Below are 25,322 nucleotides of genomic sequence, written 5' to 3'. Positions count from 1 at the left end.
AGAGCTGCCCCAATCCTTATCACTTCTCTTCTCTTCCCCAACCTTCTGCAGACCTTGCAGTTCTCAGCCTTTGATTCCCCTTTAAGATTTATTTTATTTAATATATTTACACACCAAAATTGTATATATATGGAGAGAGAGAGGTGTGGGGAGGTGTGTGTGTGTATGTGTGTGAGTGTGTATGTGCGTGTGTGCACGCGTGTGTGTGTGTGTGTGTGTGTGATAGCAGGTGCCTGTGGTGTGCAGAGGAGGGCATCATATCTCCTATAGCTGGAGTTATAGTCATTGTGAGACATCCCATTTGGGTGCTTAGATCTAAACTTGGGTTTTCTGCAAGAGCAGTCTATGCTTTTAACTGTTGGGCTGTCTTTCTAGCCCTAATTCCTCATTTGAAAAAGACAGCCTTCATTTGTACATCTTCTTCCAGAACTATTTACAGAAAACTGGATCTCTCTCTTTTTTTTTTAAGTCCCCTCTATCCCTCACTCCAGTTTCATCGATTCAAGTCCAGCTTCCCTCCCCTCTTTCCTTTCTACTTCTCTTTCCCCCTTCTGGGGATGTGGCCATCTCCTTGCTCTTGTAACTCCTGTGGTCTCATCTTTCTCATGGTGGGCAGCTGGGCCAGAGCCAGCACCTGCCTGATCACCACCCACACACCTTGCGACAGCTGATGTTGGGGATCCCCTGGCTGGAACAAAGTGGGGCTTTGGCTACTCACACTACTGAATTGCTGGGAGGCCCTGGGCTGCCCTCTAAGCTGGGCTGGCAAGGACCTTATTTGTTTGGATTGGTTATGAATGAACAGCAGTGTTGATCTGTAGTGTTTTCCCACCCATTCAAAATTACTGAGCATGTAGCACTCAGTGATGTATTGTAGATGTGGGGCAGGGATATAAACAGGATCCAGTTCTTAACCAGAGTCACATGTTGGTGAGGAGTTTGCTGCTTTGTTAATAACCGAAACCATTATATTAAAGTGAAAACAAAAACCTTGGGTGGATGGATGGCTTAGAGTTTCTGTCACTCATGACAAAATACTGTAACCGAGAGCAACCTGGGAAGGCAAGGGTTTATTTGAGCTTGCTGCTTATAGACCTTCATTGAAGGGAACTAGGGTAGGACATTGGAGGCAGGAACTGAAGCAGACACTGTGGAAGAATACTACTTATTGGCTTTCTGTATGGCCTGCTTTCTTATAGAATTCAGGACCACCTGCCCAGGGGTGCTCTATCCACATAGAGCTTGGCTCGCCTATATCACAATAACAAACTTCCCTATAAACTTGCATACAGACCAATGTGATGGAGGCATTTTTCTCAGTTGAGGTTCCCTTTTACCAGGTGACTCTAGCTTACGTCAAGTTGACAAACAGCTAACCAGCACAATGTACAAAATGTATTTGATATGCAAATTCCCTTTCTCTCCATGCTGAGCCTATCAATCTTTGATGGTCTCCTGGGTGATGGCCATGATGTAAATAAACATTACTGATGCCAGGTTGTTTCGACTGGGTCTGCAAAAACAGCTTACTTCCTATCTCCTTGGGCAAAATAGCAAATCGTCAGTAACCATTAGTTTCTTTCCACTGAGGCAATCATGCATACATCTCTAGTGGCTTCCAATGACTACCTTTAGAAGATTTTTTTTAAAAAAAGATTTATTTATTTATTATGTATAAGTACACTGTAGTAGCTGTCTTCAGACACACCAGAAGAGGGCATCAGATCTCATTACAGATGGTTGTGAGCCATCATGTGGTTGCTGGGATTTTTAACTCAGGACCTCTGGAAGAGCAGTCAGTGATCTTAACCATTGAGCCATCTTTCCAGTCCATAAAAGTAAACCTCAACACACACACACACACACACACACAGAGAGAGAGAGAGAGAGAGAGAGAGAGAGAGAGAGAGAGAGAGAGAGAGAGAGAGGGAGAGAGAGCGCAAAAGCTAGGGGAACAAAGCTTCTAGGGAGCCAATGGTCAGGTAGGGAGGTTGAGAAGGCTGGCTTTGTCTCGGCTTTGAAGGGTGAATGGAGATACTGTGTCCTCCCTCCCTTTCCCCAAAAGCACTTTGTCCTGTTGTTAAAGGCCAAAGCACTCACACACCAGGTTCTTAATGACCAGGCCTCAGCTCCCTTAGAGTCTCTTCTTGTACCTTGACAGGGTTCTGAAGCAGGGTCGCTGACCTGCCTTTTCTTGTTCATCTTTCCTAGGGGGCAGCAGAGTGTTGTCCAGCAAGGCCCTAGGGGCTGACAGGGTAGGTCTGCCTCATAGCTTGGCCACTTAGCACCTGGTGGGGCTCCTACTGCCTTACTCAACCCTCGATGAGTCAATGTCCTCATCTGCAAAGTGGGGTGCAGGATAATGACACCTACTCCAGAGCGTGGTTGTGAAGATTGATTGACGTAAAGGATGGTCAGTCCTGCCAGGTGGACACACAGCAATCACTAAATAAATGTGGACAGCCTGTGTTTGGCTTCCTCCGACTTGCATTTCTGGTCTTCAGCTTAGTCACTTCCTCTGGGAGTCTCTTTCTGGCTCCTGACGACCTGAGGAAAGTTGCACACTCCCAGCACACATACCTCTTTTCTACCACAGCAAGACAGCTGTCTTCTCTCAGGGTCACCATCAGGGTGCAAATCTGTAAGGACAGGAATCAGTCGTTCCCTAGGAGGCACAAGTAGTAGGCACTCAGTAGTTACTGGGGAAAAATGACACAGACCAAGGGTTCCAGTGGTCCTTGGGGTTTGATGGAAAGGTCTGGGGTCGTGAGGTCGAATAGACAGGCGATAGAGAACCGGGACCCACACTGTGTGCAGGAAGACTGAACAGGGAGATACAGAGGATGACGCTCAACTTTGGGGAGAGAATGCTGCCGGACTAGTCTGGCGAACACCAGAACCCTAGCCCCGCCTCCCAGGCCCCTCCCAGGCCCCGCCCCCTGAGCGCTCGCCGTGCGGAAGCTGCAGCTTCTAGTGTCTGAGCCTCCCCCGCTTCGGGTGCGCCCCGCATGCTTATCCTGTCCCGGAGCTGCGCAGGCACCCAGCCCTAGCTCCACAGCCGCTGCGAGATGCTGCGCTCCACGTCCACTGTCACCCTGCTCTCAGGCGGCAGTGCCAAGTCGCCTGGGACGCCCAGTAGAAGGGTGAGTAGCTAGCTGAAGAAGGAGCTGCCAGGGAAGAGGGTGGGGGTTCTCTTGCACCCATCTCTGTTGGCCCCTCTGTAGGGATGTGGGGAGAAGGATGCTTGGTTTCAGCTGCTGGCCCGCCGCCGATACCTCATCTTGGCTCAAGTTTCCCCGGGACTACACAATGATCCTCGCTCTGGATGTCCCGGAGGCTGGAAGAAAGGGCTTAGGGGACTTTCTGGAATACCCAGAACTTACTTCTCCTTCGCTTTTCCACTGTCAAGCCAAGCTTAAATGTGGCACCAGTCTTTAAAAGGCAAGGGAGAGGTTTCTGTGGTCTCTACCCTGAGATGCACAAGTACTGAATATATTTGAAACGCAAACTTTCCTACATGTCTCAATTGGGAGCATCATTCGTATGTCCATCCACCAGTGATAGCCTCTGACCCAGGAGCCAGCTTTGCCAAGGTGGTTCCTGTTTGCCGGCCCTGAGTTCAGCTGTGCAGGACTCTTCATTTTATACAGGCACTTCTTTTTTTGTGGCAAAGGGGCAGGTCCCAAAGCCGGGAGCATCACCTCCAGGGAGGTTTCCCTGAGAAAATCTGTTTAGCCACAATCTTTGCTGAATCTCTTCTTACCTCCCAGATGCTCCTGAAAGAATGGCCAAACTTGTCAGGCTCACATTCCATGCCCCTTCGAAGATCAGGGCCTCAGAGAAGACTGCCAGGAGCTTGGCTTGTAGCATTTTGGTTCTCCTGGTATCCTGTTATTAAATACTTACCTCTTCTCTAATCGAGTTTCTCCACCGTTCATTTTAACAGGTTAAGTCCCCTTCCAAAAGCCCCTCCTGTAGTCAGGTCAGTTTGATTTGACCTTTAGTGTATTTTTCTTCACCTATGCACCAAAGGCATGTGCTGCTTTGTGGTGAGGGCCAAGTGATGTGTGTGTGTGTGTGTGTGTGTGTGTGTGTGTGTGTGTGTGTGTGTGTGGTGTTTGTATTTATGTTTGTCTGTGTATGTTACACACTTAAGGCTCATAGAAAGCTTCACATTTGGTTAGTGGGTTTCCAACCATAGGCTTATCCTACTGCAAGATGTTTGACCTTTTCCCATGGACGGCTTTGTTAATTGGAGAAATCATTAAAAAGATAGCCCTGAGCTGTGTGCAGCGGCCACTACCCACAGGGAGCCTCCGATTTAGGTAGATGCTGGGATCCTGTGGGTGAGTACGGGTATAGCCAGTGCACTCAGTAGCACCTTTGAGAGTTTTCCCTCGATGGTGTCTGGACATCCTGGCACACTTTGTCTTTTGGCTAAGACTGCATCGAATCTTTGGGCTGAAGAACTCAGGCTTCTGAATTCAGACCATATAGACCGATTGGAACATTCCAGCACTTCTTGTGAGCAAAATCTTTCTAAAGGCTCCAGGCTCTATGCTGTGTGTGTGTGTGTGTGTGTGTGTGTGTGTGTGTGTTTTGATTGACTAACTGACTCACTGAATATTTATAGATCTATTTCTGTGTGCTGCAGGGCTGGGCACTCAGCTTCACTCTGCTCCTGGAGGCAGATGTTATCACAAATGAGTTTGTGTAGTGAACAGAATGTTTCCAGGGTTCAGTGACACTGAAAGGAGGAGGTGTGTGGGGCAAGCCTCTCCCTGAAGTTGAGCTGCTACTTAGTCTCCCAGCAGGACCAGGAGTTTGGAAGGCAATTGACAAGATTGATTGATTGTAAAAAGAGAATTATCCTTTATCTCAGTAGATTTTTGACATGGACTGTATGTGTGTCAGACCTGCTTTGGAACAAAACACCAAGTGTTTTTTTTAAATAATTTTAAAAAACCATTCTAGAAAGAAAATAAAGTTATACACTAAATAAGTAACCATGAAAAATGTTTCTGAAATTGAAAAGTTTTCAAGAAGTCAAGCCTTCTCTCACCCCTTCTCTGATGTTGGAGAGGAAGTGGTCTCAACCAGTGGCTCCTGAGCCTCTAGCCAAGGGTAGCTATGGATGCAATCCAGCACAGAATCATAAATGTCCTTAAAGCACTATGAGACGTTTTGGTTTGGTTTGTAATTCAATGGCGTGGTTCTTGAGTGTAAACTTCGTAAAGAACAACGCCATGTCTCAAAGTCAAAAGGTCTGCTAGCTGTTAAAATAGATCAGTTTTATCCAAAGGGCTTATCAAGGTAGTGGCTGTGGGAAAAACCAGGCTGTGCTGTCGCAGAGTTCAAGCCAACCAGAAGTGTTGGTGGCAGTTGACGTTGGGCAGGAGTTGCCCTGAGTCAGCTGCAAGGGCAGTATCCAACCAGGCTGTCACAGGTCACCCTTTGTTCAGAGACTGCCACCTGCAGATGCTCTTACTTCCCTCTTGTCTGAAACCATCTCAAAGGGGAGGAGGGTGCCTAGCGGGGAGAACGGTTTCTGTTAACCGATAAACAAAACTCTGAGAGGTGTTCATACACAACAACCAGTGGGAATTTAAAAAACAGAACAAAACAGGATCTGCCTTCAAACCAGTTGTGCACTAAAAATAGTTTTATCTATGGCAACGGTGGGAAGATAAAATGTGTGGAGAATAGGCACAGCCAGAATGATGACCTTGGGGAACGGACGTGGGGGTGGGCTTTAAAAAAATAGTAACATGAATAACTTCATGATTTTGAAAGGAATTTTGCGATAGAAGGTTAATCTCACAGCACAGGCCTTTGAAATGAAGTTGGTTGTGTGCTTGGAGTGGAAGGCACATGCTGTCTCCTGTAGCCAGGTACTTTGAGTTCAGACCCTGGGCTAGAGCAAAAGGAGCTGTGAAGCCTGTCATGAATTCTCTCCACACCATGTTCTCTTGATAAGAGGAGACTGTTGGCTGCTTCTGGCTGGCATTGTGACCACTCAGTGGCATTAAAAAAACAAAACAACCTGGAACAAATCCAAACAAGGCCACGGGCTAAGCTTCTCTCCCAGCCAGCCCTTCCTCCTTTGGCAGAGGCTTTCTCTCTTAAAATACAGAACAGGCCTGTCCATCGTCACTCCCTAGCCGATGCCGTACTCACCAGAGTCTTGATCCTACCTTGTTGGTTCGGAATAAGGAATCCCCCCTTGACTGGCACATGAAAGAAACTGGCAGGTGTTCCAACTTCCTCTTTTCAGTGGAGGAAACAGTCTGTATAGCTCTGTTTCCTGCACCCTGTGGAATCCAAGGACAGTGTGCACAAAACTCTACCATCCTGTAGGATCTGAGGAAGGGACATGAGGATTTGGGGGGAAATTCAGCCCCTGATGGAAGGAAGCTGGTTGATGTATCCACTGTGGGGAGCAGGTTTTCATTGCATTTCAAAAACTGCCTGGCTCTAGCTTGGGACCCTCCTGAGCCAATTCCTGGCAGGCTAGGAGGTGGAGTTTTAGAATTATGGCATCATCAGGACTTAAGCCAAAAGCTTCTGCCACAAGCAGATGACAGACAAACAGATGACAGACGCTCAGAAAAACGCCAGCTGTTTTTTTCTTTCTTTTGTCTACTCTTGTTCAGTGTAGGGTGGTCAGACTCGGGGTTCTGAAGGATACTACAGAACGCTGGGTTTGTGGAGCACCCACATTTTTCTGCAGAGCGTGTGGACTGGGAGTCCAGCCTTGTGGTCTCTGTTGACGTTTCTCTAATGCTGTGCATACACACTGAAAACTGATTTGGACCTCTTGGTAGCTGGCACACCCTTCCAAGTCACCGAGCCTCAGTTGTCTGAGTTTAAGAGCTGGCTCGCTGGAGCTAAGCCTGAGGTACTTCCTCTGTTATCTGCTTTATGCTTTAAAATGGCCCCAGTACTTTTCCAGCATGTAGGAGAATAGCAGTGGTGCCTGCCTCTTTCCCTCTTCCAATGAGCCGTGTCTCCTAAATGTCAACCATATGAAGATCTTTTCTAACATGCAAAATCCTGCCACCTGGTTCTTTCGCTTCAGGAGCCTCTACAAAGCCAAAGTCCACGTGTAATATTCAGGCCCCCAGCCTGACTCTTGTCTGCCTTGCCTATCTCTCTATTCTTCCCAGATATTTCAAATACCTCCCTCTCTGGAGCTTCTAATGCTGCTTGTCCCCCTAACCCCCTCATTGCTTCATACTTCTCCCCTAATGAGAATCTGAATTGCCTTTAACCCTCCCTTCCTCAGCTTGTCTGACCCACAGTTGTGTGAAGCTATGCATGACCATTGAGAAGCTTTAGAGACCTTGGAGGTACACGTTGATGACGCAGTTCTCTCCATACAAACAAAGGGTCCTGAGTTCAAGCCCTAGAGTCAATCTACCTACCTGTCAGACTTTCAGTCTGTTAGTCAGTCAGTCAGTCAGTCGGTCTGTCTGTCTGCCTGTCAGTCTGTCTGCCTGCCTGCCTGCCTGCCTGCCGGGCATGGTGGCTGTGTATGCTCATAATCTCAGCAATGTCAGCAATATGTGTTCATAATCTCAGCAATGGGGATGCAGGGAAAAAGAGATCCATGTTCTGATAAATCCAAGGTGGGTGCCACGAGATATAATGGCATCCAGGGTCCCAAAGAAACCTCACTTCACATCCATTCGGGAAATGAGAATTTAAGAGGAGAAGGCCTGGGATCCAGCCAGCCTGATGTTTCTGTCCTACCTAGGAACGAAGCAGGTGACAAGTGGGTGGGAATGCTGGCCCAGGTGACAAGTGTGATGGTTCTAGGAAGGTCTCCAAGTACTCACCTTGCCTCTTCCTCTGCCACAGTTGGAATTTCGTTTATTGGGTTAAGTCAGTGATTCCCAACCTTGGTTCTATATAGAGTTACCAGGCAGCTTAAGGCCAACTCGGGCTTTGAACCATATGGGACATAGGCTGAAAGCATGGACTGGTGCCCGTGTTCATGGGGAGTACCCCATGTGATTGTGAGCACAGTTGAGGATGAGTGTTTCTCTAAGTGTTGCAGATTTCTTGGAAGGGCAGATATTCTGAGACATCCAGCAAGATCCCTTAGGCCTTGCAGATGGCTGTCAAGGTGATGGGTTGGGCAGGGCCAAGGGGTTAAAATCTTTGTGTGCATTTGTGGACTTATGCTTCCTTCCCATATCTTAGCATTTGGATGCATTGTATAGCTAGTACAGAAGTGATCCAGAGAGAGTCGAGAGAGCAAGGGAGGCCCCTGCCTCCTTCTTGGTGGATTTTGTGAGGCTGCAGCCCTGACATGGGAAAGAAGGGTCCCTTCCCATGGTAAGAGTGGAGGGTGGATGTTGCTCCCTAGGCAGATCTGGCCTGCTCTGTTCTGAATGTCTCTGAGCTAAGAGTGGATTTCACCATGGCCTACATAGTCTGAATTGTTCTTATCTAGCCCTTTATATAAAAAAGTTGACCCCATCTTGATAAAGATAATGAAGCTGTAAGTTCAGGGTCACAACAATCCTTATCTAGATGGTGTATGTTCCATTCTCACTTGGCCTGGCATACAGGTTCCAGAACTTGGATTCTTTTGTGTTGAGCAGGGAGGGGAGGTCCATCCTCCAGCCATACCCACGAAGGCCACACCTGGTGTTGTGAAGGGCAGCTTGGCAGGACTCCACAGTAGGAGTGGACCCAACCTGAGGGAAACATAAATGCATTCAGTTTATTTCCTTAGGGAAATCCAGTTTGCAAACTGATTAGCAAACTCCAGTTACCACCCTGGGTCATCTTTTCTACCCCCTGAGATAGATTTCCCTTCCCCCTTGGGTGAACCCCAGCTTCAGAAGCTGAGAACAGAAAGGTGGGTGAAACCCCAGCATGTCTTTAGATGAAGATCTCTGCCTCCACAAAAGGGGTCACAGAGAGCCCTAGAGCTCCTCAGTCCTGAGCTATAAACAGAAGCTCGATTGTACCTTTCTGTGTGAAGGAGACCTGAATGTTAGCTGTTTCTCCCTTGCCTTCTCTCCCAGGAGGGTGGCTTTGAAGACAGTGGGAGAATCCCTAGGGAGTTTCAGGTATGGTCTCCTTTGTTTGAGTTCACTCTCTCAAATCTAATCCAACTACATTGAAACCTTGCTAGGCCCTGGAAAGTCTATAAAAGCCATCCTGGTAAAATGCTTGCCTAATCTCAACCTGTGTCTTCCCTTCCATTATTTTGTAGTGCAGGGAGTACTAAGAGAAATGTCATTATTCAGATGAGTTGTTGAACTTATATTTCAGTGTTAGTCTCTTTATCTGTTCCCTGTCCACTGGGAGAGTTTGGCCCTTAGCTCTCTGTTTATGTTCATCCCACCTGCTATACAAAAAAGCTCGGGTCGTATGTAACATGCCACTCTCTGACCATGTCAACATTGAACTTTACCTGAGTTATCTTGAAATATCTTGCCTGAGAGATGTCTGTTGTTCAGCAATGGGCGATGATGACTTTCCTAGACCCAAAGACCTCACTCAAAAGGACGTCTCTGTCCTTTTATACCCAGCTCATATGGCATTGCTTCTAGTTGGTGCCTTTCAAATAGAGTCCCACTTTGATTAAGATTAAGGTTCTCTTTCCTTTAACCTCATAATAAGAATTCTTAACATATGCCAGAGACTGCTCAAAGCTCTTAACATGTCAGCTAAATTAGTCTTCACATTTGAAAGAGAAAGTTGTTTTACAACTAAGGTAATTGAAGCACTGAGGACGAAACCACTTTCTAAAGTTTCATAGCTAGTGTCAAAACCAATTTATAACCCAAGACATGCAAACTCCATGCTTTAACCTCCAAGCTACCCTGCCTCTGAGTACCATGCATTGGCCCTGCCTACCATCATTTTTTTCGTAGCTTTGTTTGAGAATATTAATAGCTCACTAGCTCCTGGGGGGGGGGGTACAGCAGCTTCTTTGTCATCATGGTCCCTTTCTATCCCTTATGAAAGTACTTTACAAGTCATAGGAACTCAGTGCTCAAAGGAGCATGCTGTGAGACAGTGAGACAGCAATGGTGTGTGAGCTGCAGGTCTCCACATTGTTCAGAACTCAGGGACTGAGCCCGCTGCTGAGAGGATACCTGGGTATAAACTGCACTAACTACCTTTGAGCACTGTTTAGCCTGGGAAAACCCTGGGAGTTGTGAGTTTCAGGAAGCTGTAGTGATTAGCATCATAAAATGCTGAGATAAGCCATGTTGGGTTGGTGTTACTCAGAGGAGATTCTACACTGGGAAGATGGGTAGAGGGAAGTGACTCTGCCCAGTCATCCTAGTGTGCAGGGTTCAGGGGTCATGTTCCTTACCCGAGCTTTTATCAGGAATTCAGAATACCTCCTGGGCCTCTAGTATACTTCATTTGCTTTCGCTGAAGCTTCTGAATTTTGGAAGAATTAGCAGCCCTTCCACACATATTCTCTTTTAATTTTCCTTATTGTTATTACTATAAGTGTGTGTGTGTGTGTGTGTGTGTGTGTGTGTGTGTGTGCACATGCTCACTCTTGTACACAAATGAGGAGGTCAGAAGAGTGGGTACATGTGGTGTCCTCATCTATCACCCTCCACCTATTTCTTTGAGGCAAAGTCTCTCCTCAAATCTGGGGCTCATGTTTTTTTTATTTTTTCCAGCTATGCTGTAAGCACCAGATCCACACTCTCTTCTGACCTCCTCATTTATGTACAAGAGTGTGCGCACGCGCGCACACACACACACACACACACACACACACACACACAATTATAGTAATAGCAATAATAAAAGTTAAAGGGAATATGTGCGGAGGGTGCTAATTCTTCCTAAATTGGATAGCTTCAGCAACAGCAGATTGTCTCCATCCCCCTCAGAGCTAGGATTACACATATGGATGGAATGCCGACCTTGTTTCATGGTTGCTGTTAGCAGCTGAACTTTGGTCTTCTAGATTGGGGAAAATATGCCTTTAATCAATGAGCTACCACACTAGTCCCTTCATTATTTTAATTTAAAAAACTACTTGAAACACTTTTGAGCAACAGAAATCTACACCTCACCCACAAACACTTCCTTTTTTAAAGATAAACAACATTAACATTTGTGGTTCCTTAAGGGTTTATCTCTCCCCTTTACATCTATATGAATTATAAGGGCATGTTTAAAGGCAAAATAGTCTTAACATTTTATTCTGCAACTTTCTTTTTCTTTGTTTTGTTTTGTTTTGTTTTGTTTTTCAAGACAGGGTCTCTCTGTGTAGCCTTGGCTGTCCTGGAACTCACTTTGTAGACCAGGCTGGTCTATAGCTCACAGAGCTCTACCTGCCTCTGCCTCCCAAGTGCTATGATTAAAGCTGTATGCCCCCACTGCCCAGCAAACAACCTCCTTTTATCACTGCAGCTATATGTTTGATAGGGAGATGTGTGATCCTGCTCCAAGCTGGGATTAAGCTCTTTAATATTTCCATCAAAGCCCTTTATTGATGAGAGCAGATGCTTTGGATAGGACCCGAGAGTGTAGCCCCAGGCATCTGCTGCACCAGCCAAATGGCTTTGAAGCCAAATCTTTTATCTTGCAGGCTCTTTTCATTTTTGTGTATTGTGTTTACTGTTGACTTTGTGTATGTCATGGTAGGCATGGCTCAAACAGCCCAGCCCAATGGACATAGTGTAGCTGCCAACTGTGGGAAGTGTGTGGAGGAATGTCAGAGTCCTGGGAGGGCTAGTGGAGAGTGGGTGCAACCGTGGTGAAGGGCCATCTCACTTTGGGGTGACTTAATGCATAAAGTCTTTTTCCTGAAAATTGTGGCCGTCAGTGAATGCCCCTCTAGGATTCACCAGCCAGAGAAAAAGGCATTGTTTACCTTCTAATGTCCCAAATTCCATTGACTAAATAGTTTCCATGGAAACAAGGGTCAGGAAGCCACGTGGAGCTGTTTTGTTTTGGAGCATAGGTTGAGAACACAGTGATACTATCTAAACACTAATAAAAATACTTTAACAGGGCTGGGGAGGCCACTCAGCCAGCAAAGCACTTGCTGAGAAAGTGTGAGGATCTGAGTCTGAGTCCATAGAACCCACTTCCAGACTGAAATCCTACAAAGCGATGGGAGGTGGGGAATCCCTGGAAGCTCACAAGCCTGTGAGTCTGGCATGGGCAGCAGCAAACAGTGAAGATGCTCTGTTGCAAGCCTGTCCTCATACTGTGCCAGCACTAAGAGCCCTAGGGTTGATCTTTGTGACCTTGTCTTTCTTTTGCATGGATATATCGTCTTGGAAGAAGCTTAGTAGCTTGCTTCTTTGCAAGAAGCTGTCCTTCCGAAAGCTTGATGCTTGGTCTGACACAGCAAGCTCATCTAATTCAAGTGGTGCTGGTCCACAGCCTCAGCCACCTGAGAAACATTCATCCGATGTTCTCTGGCTTCCACATATGTATGGCATGTGTGTGCTCATACTTTTATACATAAATGTATGCATGTGTGCATGTATGCAGACACACACACATACACACGATCAACTTTAACACTTATAAAGACATGCCTTTCTTTTAATCTCAACTTACACTTGAAATTCAGAAAATAAATTTCCCACAGCTACATAGCCAGTGGATGTTAGAGTCTGTGTGCATGTGTGTATTTGTGCATGCGAGTTCATATAGATGTGTGAGCATCCTCACATATGTATGGGATATGGTGCATCAGAAACACACTTCCTTCCTTCCTTCTGCCAACAGATACGTCATGGATCAGATTCAGCCTGACAGAAATGATTGCAGAGAATCACAGATTTGCATGGGCCACCTGGTGTGGCTTACGTTTTAGTGTTTGTAAATGCCAGGCTGGTTTTATCCAGGAGTGGCCTATAGTTCAAAGGTTGCCTTTCTCTATAGGTGACAGAGAGCCATTAGTTTCTGCCCATCCAGAAAGAGAGCTATCTGATGGAATGGCTAGCTCTTCTCTTGGCCAACATGTTTGGGTGTGAGCATTGAATGCTTCTTGTAAAGTTGGCCAGAACAAAGATAGCCCTGGGTGGGGCAGGCTCCATCCTGAGGTCACTGGGAAATGAAGCTTGTCCAGGAGAATGTAAGAATGGAAAAGTACCTTGACACTTCATCATATATTTAAAGAACCAGGATGGAGATTGCCTTAAACAGAACCCAGGGGTTGTGCATGTTAAGCAATTACTTTTCAGTTTTGTTTAAGACAGGGTCTCAGTATGTAATCCTGGCTGGCCTGAAACTTGCTATGTAGACAAGGCTGGTCTTGAACTTGCAAAGATTCCCCTGCCTCTATCCTCTGGGTGCTGGGATTGAAGGCATATGCCACCATGGCCAGCCTGGCAGGTTTTGGAGGGTCTCCCTAAGTTGTTCAAGCTGGCTTTGAACTCACTGTGTGGCCAGACAGTCAGTCCTTCAGTTTGCCATACTCTTGCCTCCGGCTCTCAGGTGGCTGAGGCTGTGGACCAGCACCACCTGAATTAGATGAGCATTGTAATGGCCAGGACGTATTCTCCTTCTACATCTGTCTCAGAACTTCCCACTTTCATACAGTGACCAGACATTTTGGATAAGGATTACCTCTGTGCTCTCATTTTTACCTGATTGCCTCGGTAAAGACCTCATGTTGAGAGAGCTTGCCTCTAGCATACACCAGGTCCTGGGTTCCCTCCCCAGTACTACATACACCAGGCATGGTGGCTCTGAAGACCCCCCCCACTGTCATCAGACTCTCAACAAATCACACAAGCTATACCTTTCCTCAGCAAATGCTTTAATGCTTCCTTTGTCTTTAATTTAAGAGGAACAGTGCAGTTTAGTCTTTCATTGGATTGGTTTGGCCTTGCAGTCCTGAGCTTGAACCCAGGGCCTCCTGGGTACTAGTCCAGAAATTTACCATTAAGACATACTCCCCGTGCTGGCCTTTTGAAAACTCCTTGGGAACCTTTATTCATGTATGTATGTATGTATGTATGTATGTATGTATGTATGTATGTATGCATGTATGTATGAATATATGTGTGTGTGTTTATATGTGTGTGTATGTATGCATGTATGTATGTACATATGTATGTATGTGTATGGGCCTTTTTATATTATGTTTTGTTTGATTTTGAGACAGGGTCTCACTATGTAGCCCTGGCTGTCGAACTCACTATGTAGATCAGGCTGGCCTCGCACTCACAGGGATCTGCCTGCCTCTGTTTCCCAAGTGCTGGATTAAAGGTGTGTGCCACTATGCCTGGCCTTTCTTCCAGTATTTCAGTGGTTTTCATCTACAGCTTTTGAGAACCTGACAGGAGTGCCTCCGAGGTCAGTGACAGGCGCTCACTACATAGCTAATGAAACCCAGAGACGTTACTGCTTATGTTCTTGGTGCCCTGGCCTTTTCTGCTAAGTGTCTTTTGATTTTCAGCAAACAACACAAGCGGCTCTGGCTTTTCCTTCTTCTCCTTTTTCCTTCAATCCTAAACTACTCACAGCATTACGTTTCTCGCCCCAGCTGTTTTAAGTGTACAGGTTGGTGACTTTCAGTGCATCAACAGTACTGCGACTCCATTGCCACCGTCAATTCCCCCATATTCCCAAACTGAAAGTCTAGACCCAATAAACACCAGCTCCCGGTTGGTTCTCTGCCTCCTTAGCTCCCGCAGGCTGAGTACACTCTGTTGTGTGTATGCACTTGGCCCCTCCGTCTGGCAATAGACACTTAACTCACTGCTACTTATTGAGAATAACGAGTATGACTAGAGACCTTTATGAACGCTGTGATTGGACTAACAGGTAAAGGCACCCGCCACACAGGCCTGGCGACCCGAGTTTGATCTCCAGGACCCACACAGAGGTGAAAAGAGGAAACTGAATTCCATAGAGCTGTCTCTGCTCCGCCACCTGTATGCTGTGACATGCGCACCCGTGCACACACAGTATCTGGAATAAAACCCTTGTGATTAACATTTCCGTGTCTGTTGTGGGAAAGTTAAATACGCAGGCCAGAGAAGTAGAAAATACCTCCTACTCCATCACTGGAAAAACGAAAGGAAATCTACACAATTTAGAGTTTAGACAATAGGTCACTGCCCTGTGGATTTTGGCTTTTAGCTCTCCAGTGGAATTTTGGCTTTTATGTGTAAAACGAGATCCTTTTAGGCCTCGTGTTATGAAATTTGAGCCATTTAAGAAGGTTTGAAATCTCTGAGGTTATTTAATGGCTCCTTATTTGAGCAGCAGTCTGCTGCTGGGTGCTGGCGCCAGGCCATGCTGGTCTTAGCATGTTGGTCTCCTTCCAGTGTGAACAGGATGGTACAATGTGCTTGTTCCTGAGGAATGGGCAGAGGGGAAGCCCAGGGCCCCTGCCTCTTTCTCCCACCAACACTTATCCTAATTGGACTTCGCTCTCCACCTCTCTTAGGCAAATGTCTGCAGACTGAGGCTGACCGTGCCTCCTGAGAATCCAGTGCCACAGCAAAAAGAAAAGAAGATTGAGAGGAAAGACCAGGTGAGGAGCCATCTCTGAGCCAGGGCCCATGGCTGATCTTGTAGTTAACGTGTTCTTCTCCATCCCTCACCAAGTTATGTGTTGGCCGCTGCTGATGAGAAGACCCTCAGCTTTCCACACTGCTCTCCCAGCTGCCCGTGCAGCTTGGGCCCCAGCCTTGTTTCCTTAGGAACACCGTGGCTCTGTGCAGCCTCCCGGCTGGGAGGGCACTGGACTTAGCGACAGGTGCTGTGGCAGGGAAAGTGGTTTTTCCTGGAATGGCCCATGCGGTGGAGTCAAAGGGCCTTTTGTGAACTGCTGGGACTGGAGCAACAAGTTGGGAGCCTGGCTCTAGCTGTAGGGAAGAGCCCAGCGGGCAGCTGAGCATGCTTTTGGCTGGATATCAGAGAATTCTGCAAGCATTTTCGTGTCATCTCTGAACAGAGTGCTGGCACTGTACAGATAAGCATGGCCTTACCTTTGCTTTAGAGGGACTTGCAGGCTTTCAGGCGGGATGGGCATATAAAGAAACAGTGGGGGTGTCATGTCCCGTGTGCTCGCTCCCACCTGGGCTCATAGAGATGGCACCAAGTGACTTGGCAGAAGTTTAGGCTTAGCAAGTAAGTGGGAGAACCTGCTTACCTCTCTACCTGTGTGCCCCGGGTGACCGCTTTTCTCATTCCTAAACAATGACTGGCACGTGTGAAATCTCCTCCACTAGGACTCCAGTGGAGAGCACAGCAGTAAACAAGGCAGTGGCTGTCACCCACGCAGCTTACATCGCAGTGGGTTGAGAATGGCAGAAAGCAAAATAATGATGTGCTTTCTGGAGGGACGGTGTGGGAGAAAGCGATGGGCATGCCAGAGACTGGGCAGGTCTCTGGTGGACAGTTTATGTGGACATAAAGTGAAATAATAGGTTATAAATTTCATGGGTAGAATTATGAGACTGTGACTTCTTGAAATGCAACCTTCACTTTTGACTTAATCAGCAACGAACCATAAACAAGGAAGCCTCTTGTAGACTGCTAAGAGGCTCATACTGTCCCAGGGTTTATTGTCTGTTATCTGTGGTTCTTTTCCCGTGATGCTTCTCCTCACTTGTTGTTGTGGTGTGTGTGTGTGTGTGTGTGTGTGTGTGTATGTCCATGTATGTCCGTGTGCCTGCAGTAGCCAGAAGTAAACATCGGGTGTCTTTCTCAATTGCTTTCCGCCATATTTATTCTGTCTATCTGTCTGTCTCTCCTTCAAATTTTTTCAAGTTTTATTCTACACATAAGAGTGTTTTGCCTGTGTGTGTGTGTGTGTGTGTGTGTGTGTGTGTGTGTGTGTGTGTGTATGGGCAACACATGTGCCTGGTGTTCTCAGAAGTCAGAAGAGGATGTTGGAGCTGAAGTTGTGAATGGTTGTGAGCCACCATTGTGAGCCCTGGGAACTGCACTAGGGTCCTCTGCAAGAGCAACAGGTGCTCTTAACCACTGAGCCATCTCTCTGGCCTACTTTTCTCTTTCTTCAAATAGGGTCTATGACTGTTCTAGAACTCACTATGTAGAACAGTCTGGCCTCAAACTCATGAAGAATTCTGGCTCCTGTGAGCCAGGATTAAAGTCATACACTATTATTATAACTCGTCTCATTTCTTGATATGGGGTCTCTCACAGAACCCAAAACTTACTGATTTGCCATGGACCTCCTGGGATTTTTCTGTCCCCTCCCTTCACCCTCTTTGTTTGTTTGTTTAATGTGGCTGTTGAGCCCCCCCACACACCCACCCACCCTCATGGCTGTGCAGCAGGTCCTTTACTCTCCCAAGCGTCCTCTTCTTCACGTTCTACCAAAGACCACAAGTGACCAGAGCTGATGCAGATGGCAGGCGGAAGACAGGAAGTAGCCAGAGAGCTGTGAGAGAAGGAAACCCTCCAACCTGCTCCCTCTCACCAACAGCACCTGGAAGAATGTTTCAGGAGGTTGGGAGGACAGGCTAGACCTGAGACACCCGGTTCTGGAATCCAGGTAGCACAGGTAGGGCTTTAGGAACTGATTTCATTTTTTTTATTAAATATTTGTTTATTTTTATTTTATTTGAATGTGTGTTTTGCCTGTATGTATGTCTGTGTACCACATACATGGTCCATGGAGGCCAGAAGAGGGTGTCAGATCCCTGCACCTGGAGTTACAAATGGTTGTGAGGTGTGTTGGGAATCTAACCTGGGTCCTCTGGAAGAGCAGAAGATGCTCTCAACCACTGAGCCATCTCTCCAGTCCTGACAGCTCTTTCTGGTTAAAATGGACATAGCTTGAACATCAAAAAGATTAAGATTTGTACAAGTTAAATAGACCCAGTTCTTTCTTTCTTTATTTTTTTTTTTTTGAGGCATTGTTTCTCTGTGTAGTAGCCCTGACTGTCCTGTAATTCACTTTGTAGATCAGGCTAACTTCAGACTTACAGAGATCCACTTTCCTCTGCCTCCCAAGTGCTGGGATTAAAGGTATGCACCATTAGTGCCTAGCTAAGTAGTACCAATCTTATGAGCCTCTTGATGAGTTGGATTTGGGGACATTTTGGATGTTGAATTTCGGTGGATATATATGCCTAAGTGGCAAAGTCTGTACAAATATTCTCTGAAGCTCTTCTGGTCCCAAGCATTTTGAGAAAAAGGACCCTCAACCTATAAGGATTATGATATATTGAATAATAATAAAAATCCACAACACTAGTGATAAACAGAGAGGCACAGAGGGAAAGAGAGAGGGACAGGAAAGAGGAAGGGGAAAGGCTTGTTATGGAATGCAAATTAACCTAGAAACTGTTTGGAATTTCCAGATAGGCTCATTGCTGGTTAAGACACTAGTTAGTTAAACATTATCACTGAATTATTCACATGGTCTTCAAAATATAGCTTGTAAAGGAGTAGCAGACCTTAAAGCAGAGTAAAGTTTCCACCAGGTGACCCAACCCAGCATTACCAGCAGATGACAGCCTTGTTAGGGACTTCAGAAGTGAAGTGATTAAGATTCTGAAGTAATTAAGAAGTATGCACAATACCCGTGTAATCTCCAGGCTGAATTCACAACAAGGACACAGAAAAGTCCACAATACAGGACATTCTACAGAACAATTGGCCCGAATCCCTCTCATGGATTTGAGGATATTAAAAACAAGATGAGTTTCTGTTGTTGAAAAACATAGATTAAGACACCAAACATGAAACATTATGATCAAACTTTTGTTAGATCGGGGCCCAGAAGATTTGTAACAGACATGTTGATATACTTATCGAATTTAGAGTGTGGGCCGTATGTTAGCTACTGAATGGGTTTTGTTCTTAGGTATGTGAAACATGAAGTTTTCTTTCAGCTTCCCCATAGCTATGGACATAAATGCTTGGCAGCTACACTCATAACTCTTTTCATTACTGTGTCAAACTAACAAAAACACCTTGAGGAGAGGGAAGTGTTTTCTTTGGGCCAATGGTTTGAGGGTACAGCCCATGGTGGGGCGGAAGCCATGGCGGCAGGAACCTGGGGCAGCTGGTCAGAGTGCATCAGCATGCAGGAAGAAGAGAGCGATGGAAGCTGGAGCTCAGCTTGCCTTCTCCTCTCTACTCAGCCTGTGGAATGGTGCCATACACAGTCCTACCTCAGTTTACCCAATCTAGAAGCTCCCTCACAGACATACCTAGTACTTGATGTCCTAGGTGATACTAGATCCTGTCAAATTGACAGTCAGTGTTAACCACTGAAGTGCCAAGGCTCAGAACACCAACAAGAGCAAGGGGCAGTGAGGCTCCTTCCGCTGCTGGGCTCTTGTGATGACCAGGATCGAATGGAGTCCTCTTGTTGAAGGGACATCGTCTCCTCCCCTTTGTGTCCTTACTCTCACTGTCCCTGTTAGAGCTGATGGCATCTGGGAGAGTTTGAGGGAGAAGCAAAGTCCAGACTGAGTGACAGGACCAGGGTCATGGTGACTTGTCCTGTGCATGGATGGGCTATGGGGAGTGAGGTGTTTCTGAGACCTGCAATGGGGGAAGGCACCATGGAGCGGGCGTTCTCATAGAAAACCCAAACATTCCCAAGGAAAGAGCTGGAGTGCTTAGCTGTGGAATTCATAGACATACAGTCAGTGTATGTCCCCATCTTTTGTCTTGAAGAATGCTTTCCAAATTGGCTAAGGCAATGACTTCTTTTTCCTTTTATTGTAATGGAACATCAGGTATTACTTCTATTTACAGAAAGAAGAAGTGTCAAAAGTTAAAATGAAAATCTCAAATAGTTTTATGCAAATGGCTAGAGAAACATTGACAGCATCGTTTGCGTATTGCTATAACTTGCACCAGAAAGTCAGAAGAAGAATTTTATAACAGACATTCAATGGGAAACAATCCATTTGGGGAGAAAAAGTTCATGACAGAATATACTTGTTGTATATTTCGCCACAATAATCTCAACTATTGATTACAATTAGAAGAAAATAGCATGTGCACTCTGAGCAGTTAGCAGAGAAGCTCTCTTTTATGAGAGTCCACGGGGTTGAGGGCAGAGAGGATCAGTGAGATGGTAAAGACCTTCCACAACCCCTGGCAACCTGAGTTTGGTCCTAAGGATCTATGTGGTAGAAGGTGATCTGATCTCTCAGCGTGTCCTTTTATTTCTTCCATGTGTACATTATGTCATGTGCACACTTCCGCACATACACACACATACACACACACACACACATATACACACACATATGCATTAAGTAAATATTTAACTTGTAAAGGAAATGATAAGTGAAAGAAACCAGATTCCATACCTTTGAGAAGTCCCAGAATAGCTCTAGATTTAACAGAAAGGATCCCTGCTGGGAGAGTATATCCAATAAAGGAGGAAGGCATACAAGAGAATAATCTTGCTTCAGAATTAAGTCACGTAAAAGTGGTGTAAATTGTTGGACTAGGAAAGGGCACCTCACTCTTCTAATGGTGTAATTTCCAATTGCCTTAGTAATCAGAAAGACAGTATAAGTCTAACCCTTTCAGGGGCTAAGTTTTATCACCCACTTTTAAGTCCTGGGATTTATTTACTTTTTTCCCTAAGAGATACTTCCTCACATTTCCCTGAGCAAAGTGGCTACTCTTCTGAGACATCACTGGAAAGATTAGAAGAGCCACAGCCTAACAACCTGTGTTTGATCCCAAGGCATCGCAAATGTTACTGTTGGGGGCAGTCTGTCAGTTGACAAAGAAGATGCTAAGAATAAAGATGTAAAAACCTCAACATTAACCTTTCTAAGAAGATCATTTCTGAGCTTCTTAATTTCTTCTTTGAATCAACACACACACACACACACACACACACACACACACACACACACACACACACACACACACGTACTTAGGAACAACCATGCTTAAGTGCCTGTCTGTAACAAGTTGTTGACTCAGTGCAGAAGAACTGGGGTAGAGAGGAGGGCGAGGCTGGCTGTTTCCCTAGGACTGAAGCTCTTGGGTGGTGGCAGCACTCAAAGGTTCTAGTGGCAGCTAGACAGTGATTCTGACCCTCTGTCCTGGCTGGATTCCTGGGCTTGAGTCACTGGGAGCAGGGTTCACATACTGACAAGGGTTCCCCGGAGCAGCTCCTTCTGTTGTGGTTGCAATGTGTCTGCCCCACCCTGGAAGCCACAAAATTGCAAGGGGTCCAACATTCTGGATGATCTTCCCAGCTCAGTGACTTTGGTTCCTTTGAAGAGGAATCCATGGTTTGCCAAGGCAGGGATTGGGGCTGGATAGGACACAGAAGTCTCAAGATATCAAACAGCCTCACTGACTTCTAATGACGTGGAACTTCCCTGAAGATTTCCTGACCTTTAGAGCTGCAACTGCCTGAGGGCAGCAGGGCCTTAGTCACTGACATTGGCACAGCAGATGCCAGTAGGCAGCTGGCTATACGTACACCCACTGCCGGCTGGCTGTTCGTCTGTCTGTTCTCTGTTCACCATAGAGAGGAATTCCTCACAGCTTAGAAGTATTGAAGAGGGCACATTTTACCCTGTTGCATGGGAATGCGTTGGGAAGATGTTCAAGGTAAGTACTTGTCCTGGAGTTGTGGGACAGCAGGGTGTATTGGAGAGGCTTCCTACCCCTAGAGCAGATGCAACCTTAGCACTCAAGTAAAAGTGCTGTGTGTGGAGATAGAGACTTGTAAACACAGAGCTGGGGAGGCAGAGGTAGGGGTCCCTGGAGTTTGCTGGGCAGCCAGTCTAGCCTAATTGGTGAGCTCCAGGTCAGTCAGAAAACTTTTCTCAAAGGTAGTAGACAATGTTCTTGAGGGTGACACATAAGATCATTCTCTGGCCTCTGCACACACATGTGTTTGCCTCCCCAGGATATGAACATGAACATTTTAAAAAATAAAGTAAGCCAGGTGGTGGCAGTGTATGCCTTTAATCCCAGCATTTGGGAGGCAGAGACAGGGGGATCTTGGTGAATTCTATGCCTGCCTGGTTTACAGAGTGAGTTCTAGGACAGCCAGGGCTACACAGAGAAACCCTGTCTCTAAGTAACAACAAACAAACAAACAAACAAGCAAACAGTGGCTGAGTTATCATAGTGCTCTCCTCAGCAGCCGGCCTGTGAAGTGTTCTAAGGAGACAGGACCCGATCTATGAGAATAGAAGGTGAAAGATGGTGGTACTATCTCTCCTCAGCCCAAGTGCTGGTATTGTGATTCTGCTCCCTTGTGACAGCATTGGTTGGGCCCTGCCAACTCACCCTCATGGGCTTCACCCACCTAACCCAGCCCAGTAAGCCCTCGTCATCTCTGTGTTCCCGGCATATTGTCCCTCCTCAGAAGCCATGCTAAGGTCCTTTCTCATGCTTGCAGTGTCTTCTTAGCTCTCTGTCTCCATTTACCCAGATAGCCTGTCCATCCAGGCTCAACAAACACGTCGCTTCTCCATTGAGACCTCCCCTGCCTGTCCTATGCTTCCATGACCATGCCTCTCTCAGACTGCAGGTTCCTGCCTGCCTTTCTTGTTTTCTTTTCTTTTCTTTTTTTCGGAGCTGGGGATCGAACCCAGGGCCTTGCGCTTCTGCCTTTCTTGTTTTGTCTTTAGCATTCTTAGCAAAGAAATTTCATAGGCATGGATACACATTTATTTAAATATTTTGATGTGAAAATGACACTGAGTTAGCACAGAAACATACAGAGCAAAAAGGCATTGACTATTCTGTCCCTATAGAACCTTGCTCCCTACACACAGTAGGAGTTTAGTGATGATCAGGTTTAGAAGTTGCCATAACAACGCTGTAGACTACATGGACTGAACAACAGAATTTTGTTGCTGCCTGGTTCTGAGGACTAGAAGCCTGGGATGAAAGCAGGCCCACGTTCCCTGGGAAGGGAGAGCCCTTCTTTAAACTCATCCAAAGTCTGGTGCTTCTGGTCAGTCCTGGTCTCTCAGCTGTGTAATTGCTGTCTTCACAGACAGAGTTCCTCCTGTGTGCACATCCACGTCTGTCTAAATTCCCCCCTTCTTATAAGTTGATCCCATCTATAAGTAAGGACAGATTCTGAGTTGCTAGCAGTTAAGACCCCACCATTTTTTTTTATTGGGAAGTGACACAGTTCAAACCATGGCAAGTTTTTTTAAATTGTATGAGCAACTCAGATAGATTAGCTTTTTGTTTTCTTTTTACTTTTTGTTTGCTTGCTTGTCTTTTTGTTCCATAGAGTGAGGCTGGCTTTGAACGCCTGGTCCTCTTCCCCCTACCTCCCCAGGGCTGGGATTACAGGTGTGTGCACAGCCTCCGACTCTGTATTTGTTTACCGAACATAATAATGTGGAAGGAGGAAAGACGGTTTCTTCTGAACCCAGATTTCATTTGGAGGAATTGGTCAGTGTGGGATGTTTTCAAATATGGCTAACCTTTAGGAATAAAAATGGTAGCAGATCATTTTGAAATTAAATACTGTCATCTGTCTTTTTCAAAGAACTCTGTAACTCTCTGAAGGTCTGTATCTATATTTCTGCCCAAATCTGTAATCCTGTGAGTGAACACACACACACACACACACACACACACACACACACACAGAGAGAGAGAGAGAGAGAGAGAGAGAGAGAGAGAGAGAGAGAGAGAGAGAGAACCAATACTAGCTATGACAGATCTATCATGTTGAACCAGAATGTAGCTGTGTAGTCTTGGATCTGGTTGGAGCTGGTTCTGAGATCTTCATCATGAGCAAAATCTTGTGCATATTAATGGACTAGCTAGAAGAGACAATGCTGTGAGAAGCTACTAACACATAGGAAGGACACTATATGTCCCTCAATGACCGTTCATTACTCACTTTTGAGACTTTGAGAAGCTAAGTGAGGGAGAGTGGCTGTGTGCGTGTGGGTGCAGAGTCCAGGGCTTCTGGAGCCAGTATTGTGTCAGAGGAGGAAACCTGGCCAGCAGATTTTATAGCCCCTTTCCTTTAAAAGCCTGGATGAGCAAGCCTGCTGGTTCTTGCCCTCGGAGAGCCTGTTTATACAACATCCTGGCTGTTGCCAGGTGAGTGGGTGTACTGCCATGATTCACGGCTGCAGACGGGCTGGGCTGCCTGTGTGGTGTGCAGGGGCTGTGTCTACCTCTCAACGAACAGGCCTGAGGTTCTGGTCCTGGATCCTTCACTGACCTTAGCAGGACTCCTATCCCAAGCCCTCCTGAAGGGACCCCGGTTCCTCTTCTAGAACACAAGAGTGTTCACCCCTCGCCAACAGTGGAGCTCTTTTTCACACTGATACACTTATGTAAAAATAATGTCAGGGCAGTATCTCAAAGGAGGAAATATTATTCTTGAGGTTGACACCCGAGGTTGTCCTCTCTGGCCTCTGCATGTTGCATGCACACACACACACACACACACACACACACACACACACACACACACACACACACTGACTTCACCCATGCGTGCACATGTGAACACACATGCCATCCTCCCCAGGTTTACTGAATGTCTATTTATGCTGTGAAAATATTAGGCACATTCCCTGCCATTGTGGAGTTTGTTATGTCGTCAGATCGCATACTCTAATTTAAGAGGTGAGAAATCTAGTTCCCCATCACTAGCCTAACTAATTCACTGACCAGTGGATTCCTTCGGCTATTTTTATAGAGTTTTGGACTGGGTTCCTTTTTGTGGCTTCTCCTCCTTCTCCAGTCCAGGGGAAACAGCTGTAGCCCGAGCCTGAGGTAAATTCTGGGCTGCGAGTGCTCATGAGAAGTCGTGGATCACAGCCTCCTACTGTGGGTTGCTGTTTGCCCCTGGTCCGTTTGATGGGGGTTTGTAGAATTTTGTGAGTTGTCTCTTTTCCCTACTGTGACAGGAGCTGTCTTTTCATCTCAACACCTATAGGGCTTCAGATTTCAGGGATCTTTGCCTGATGTTGATCATATTTATAATATTTTCATAACGGGTCATTTTCGTAGTGGATTCATAACACTAATGATAGGGCTGGTATACACATTCTTTTTTAAAAGATTTGACTTGTTCTTTTTAAGGTGTGCGTGTGTGTGTGTGTATGTGTGCGTGTGTGCATGTGTGTGTGTTCACATATATACAGGTACTCTTGGAATCAGAAGAGGGCATCCGGTTCCCCGGAGCTGAAGATACAGGTGGTGATGAACTACCCAATGTAGGTGGGTGGGTGCTGAGACTTTACCTTGGGTCCTCTAACAGAATAGTGTGTGCTCTTAACCACGGAACCATCTCTTCAGCCCCAAACATATTTTAGGTGTTTTGTCTTCTACATCTATTTTACACACGCACACATTCTCTTTGTGTCTCTGTCTCTGTCTCTCTCTCCCTCTCT

The 25,322-nt window shown here is 46.1% G+C and overlaps 1 protein-coding gene across 4 annotated transcripts in view; it reads left to right on the top strand.

Annotated features, from left to right (window-relative positions):
- Positions 1–2,975: 2,975 nt before the first annotated feature.
- The window catches only part of Myzap (myocardial zonula adherens protein), an 87,267-nt gene continuing 64,920 nt past the window's right edge, over positions 2,976–25,322 (top strand). Inside the window, exons 1-2 of one of the 4 annotated variants that reach the window (XM_087562819.1) lie at positions 2,976–3,143; positions 15,413–15,499. In XM_087562819.1, the coding sequence (XP_087418945.1) occupies positions 3,069–3,143; positions 15,413–15,499 (162 nt within the window). In that variant the 5' untranslated portion in view covers positions 2,976–3,068. 4 annotated transcript variants of the gene reach the window in all.

Source organism: Rattus norvegicus, chromosome 8 (genome assembly GCF_021556685.1).
Source record: "Rattus norvegicus strain SHRSP/BbbUtx chromosome 8, alternate assembly SHRSP_T2T, whole genome shotgun sequence".
In the NCBI taxonomy this organism is placed as follows: Eukaryota; Metazoa; Chordata; class Mammalia; order Rodentia; family Muridae; genus Rattus; species Rattus norvegicus.
The sequence above is the reverse complement of the archived record's forward strand: the minus strand, read 5'-3'. Positions and strand labels throughout refer to the sequence as shown.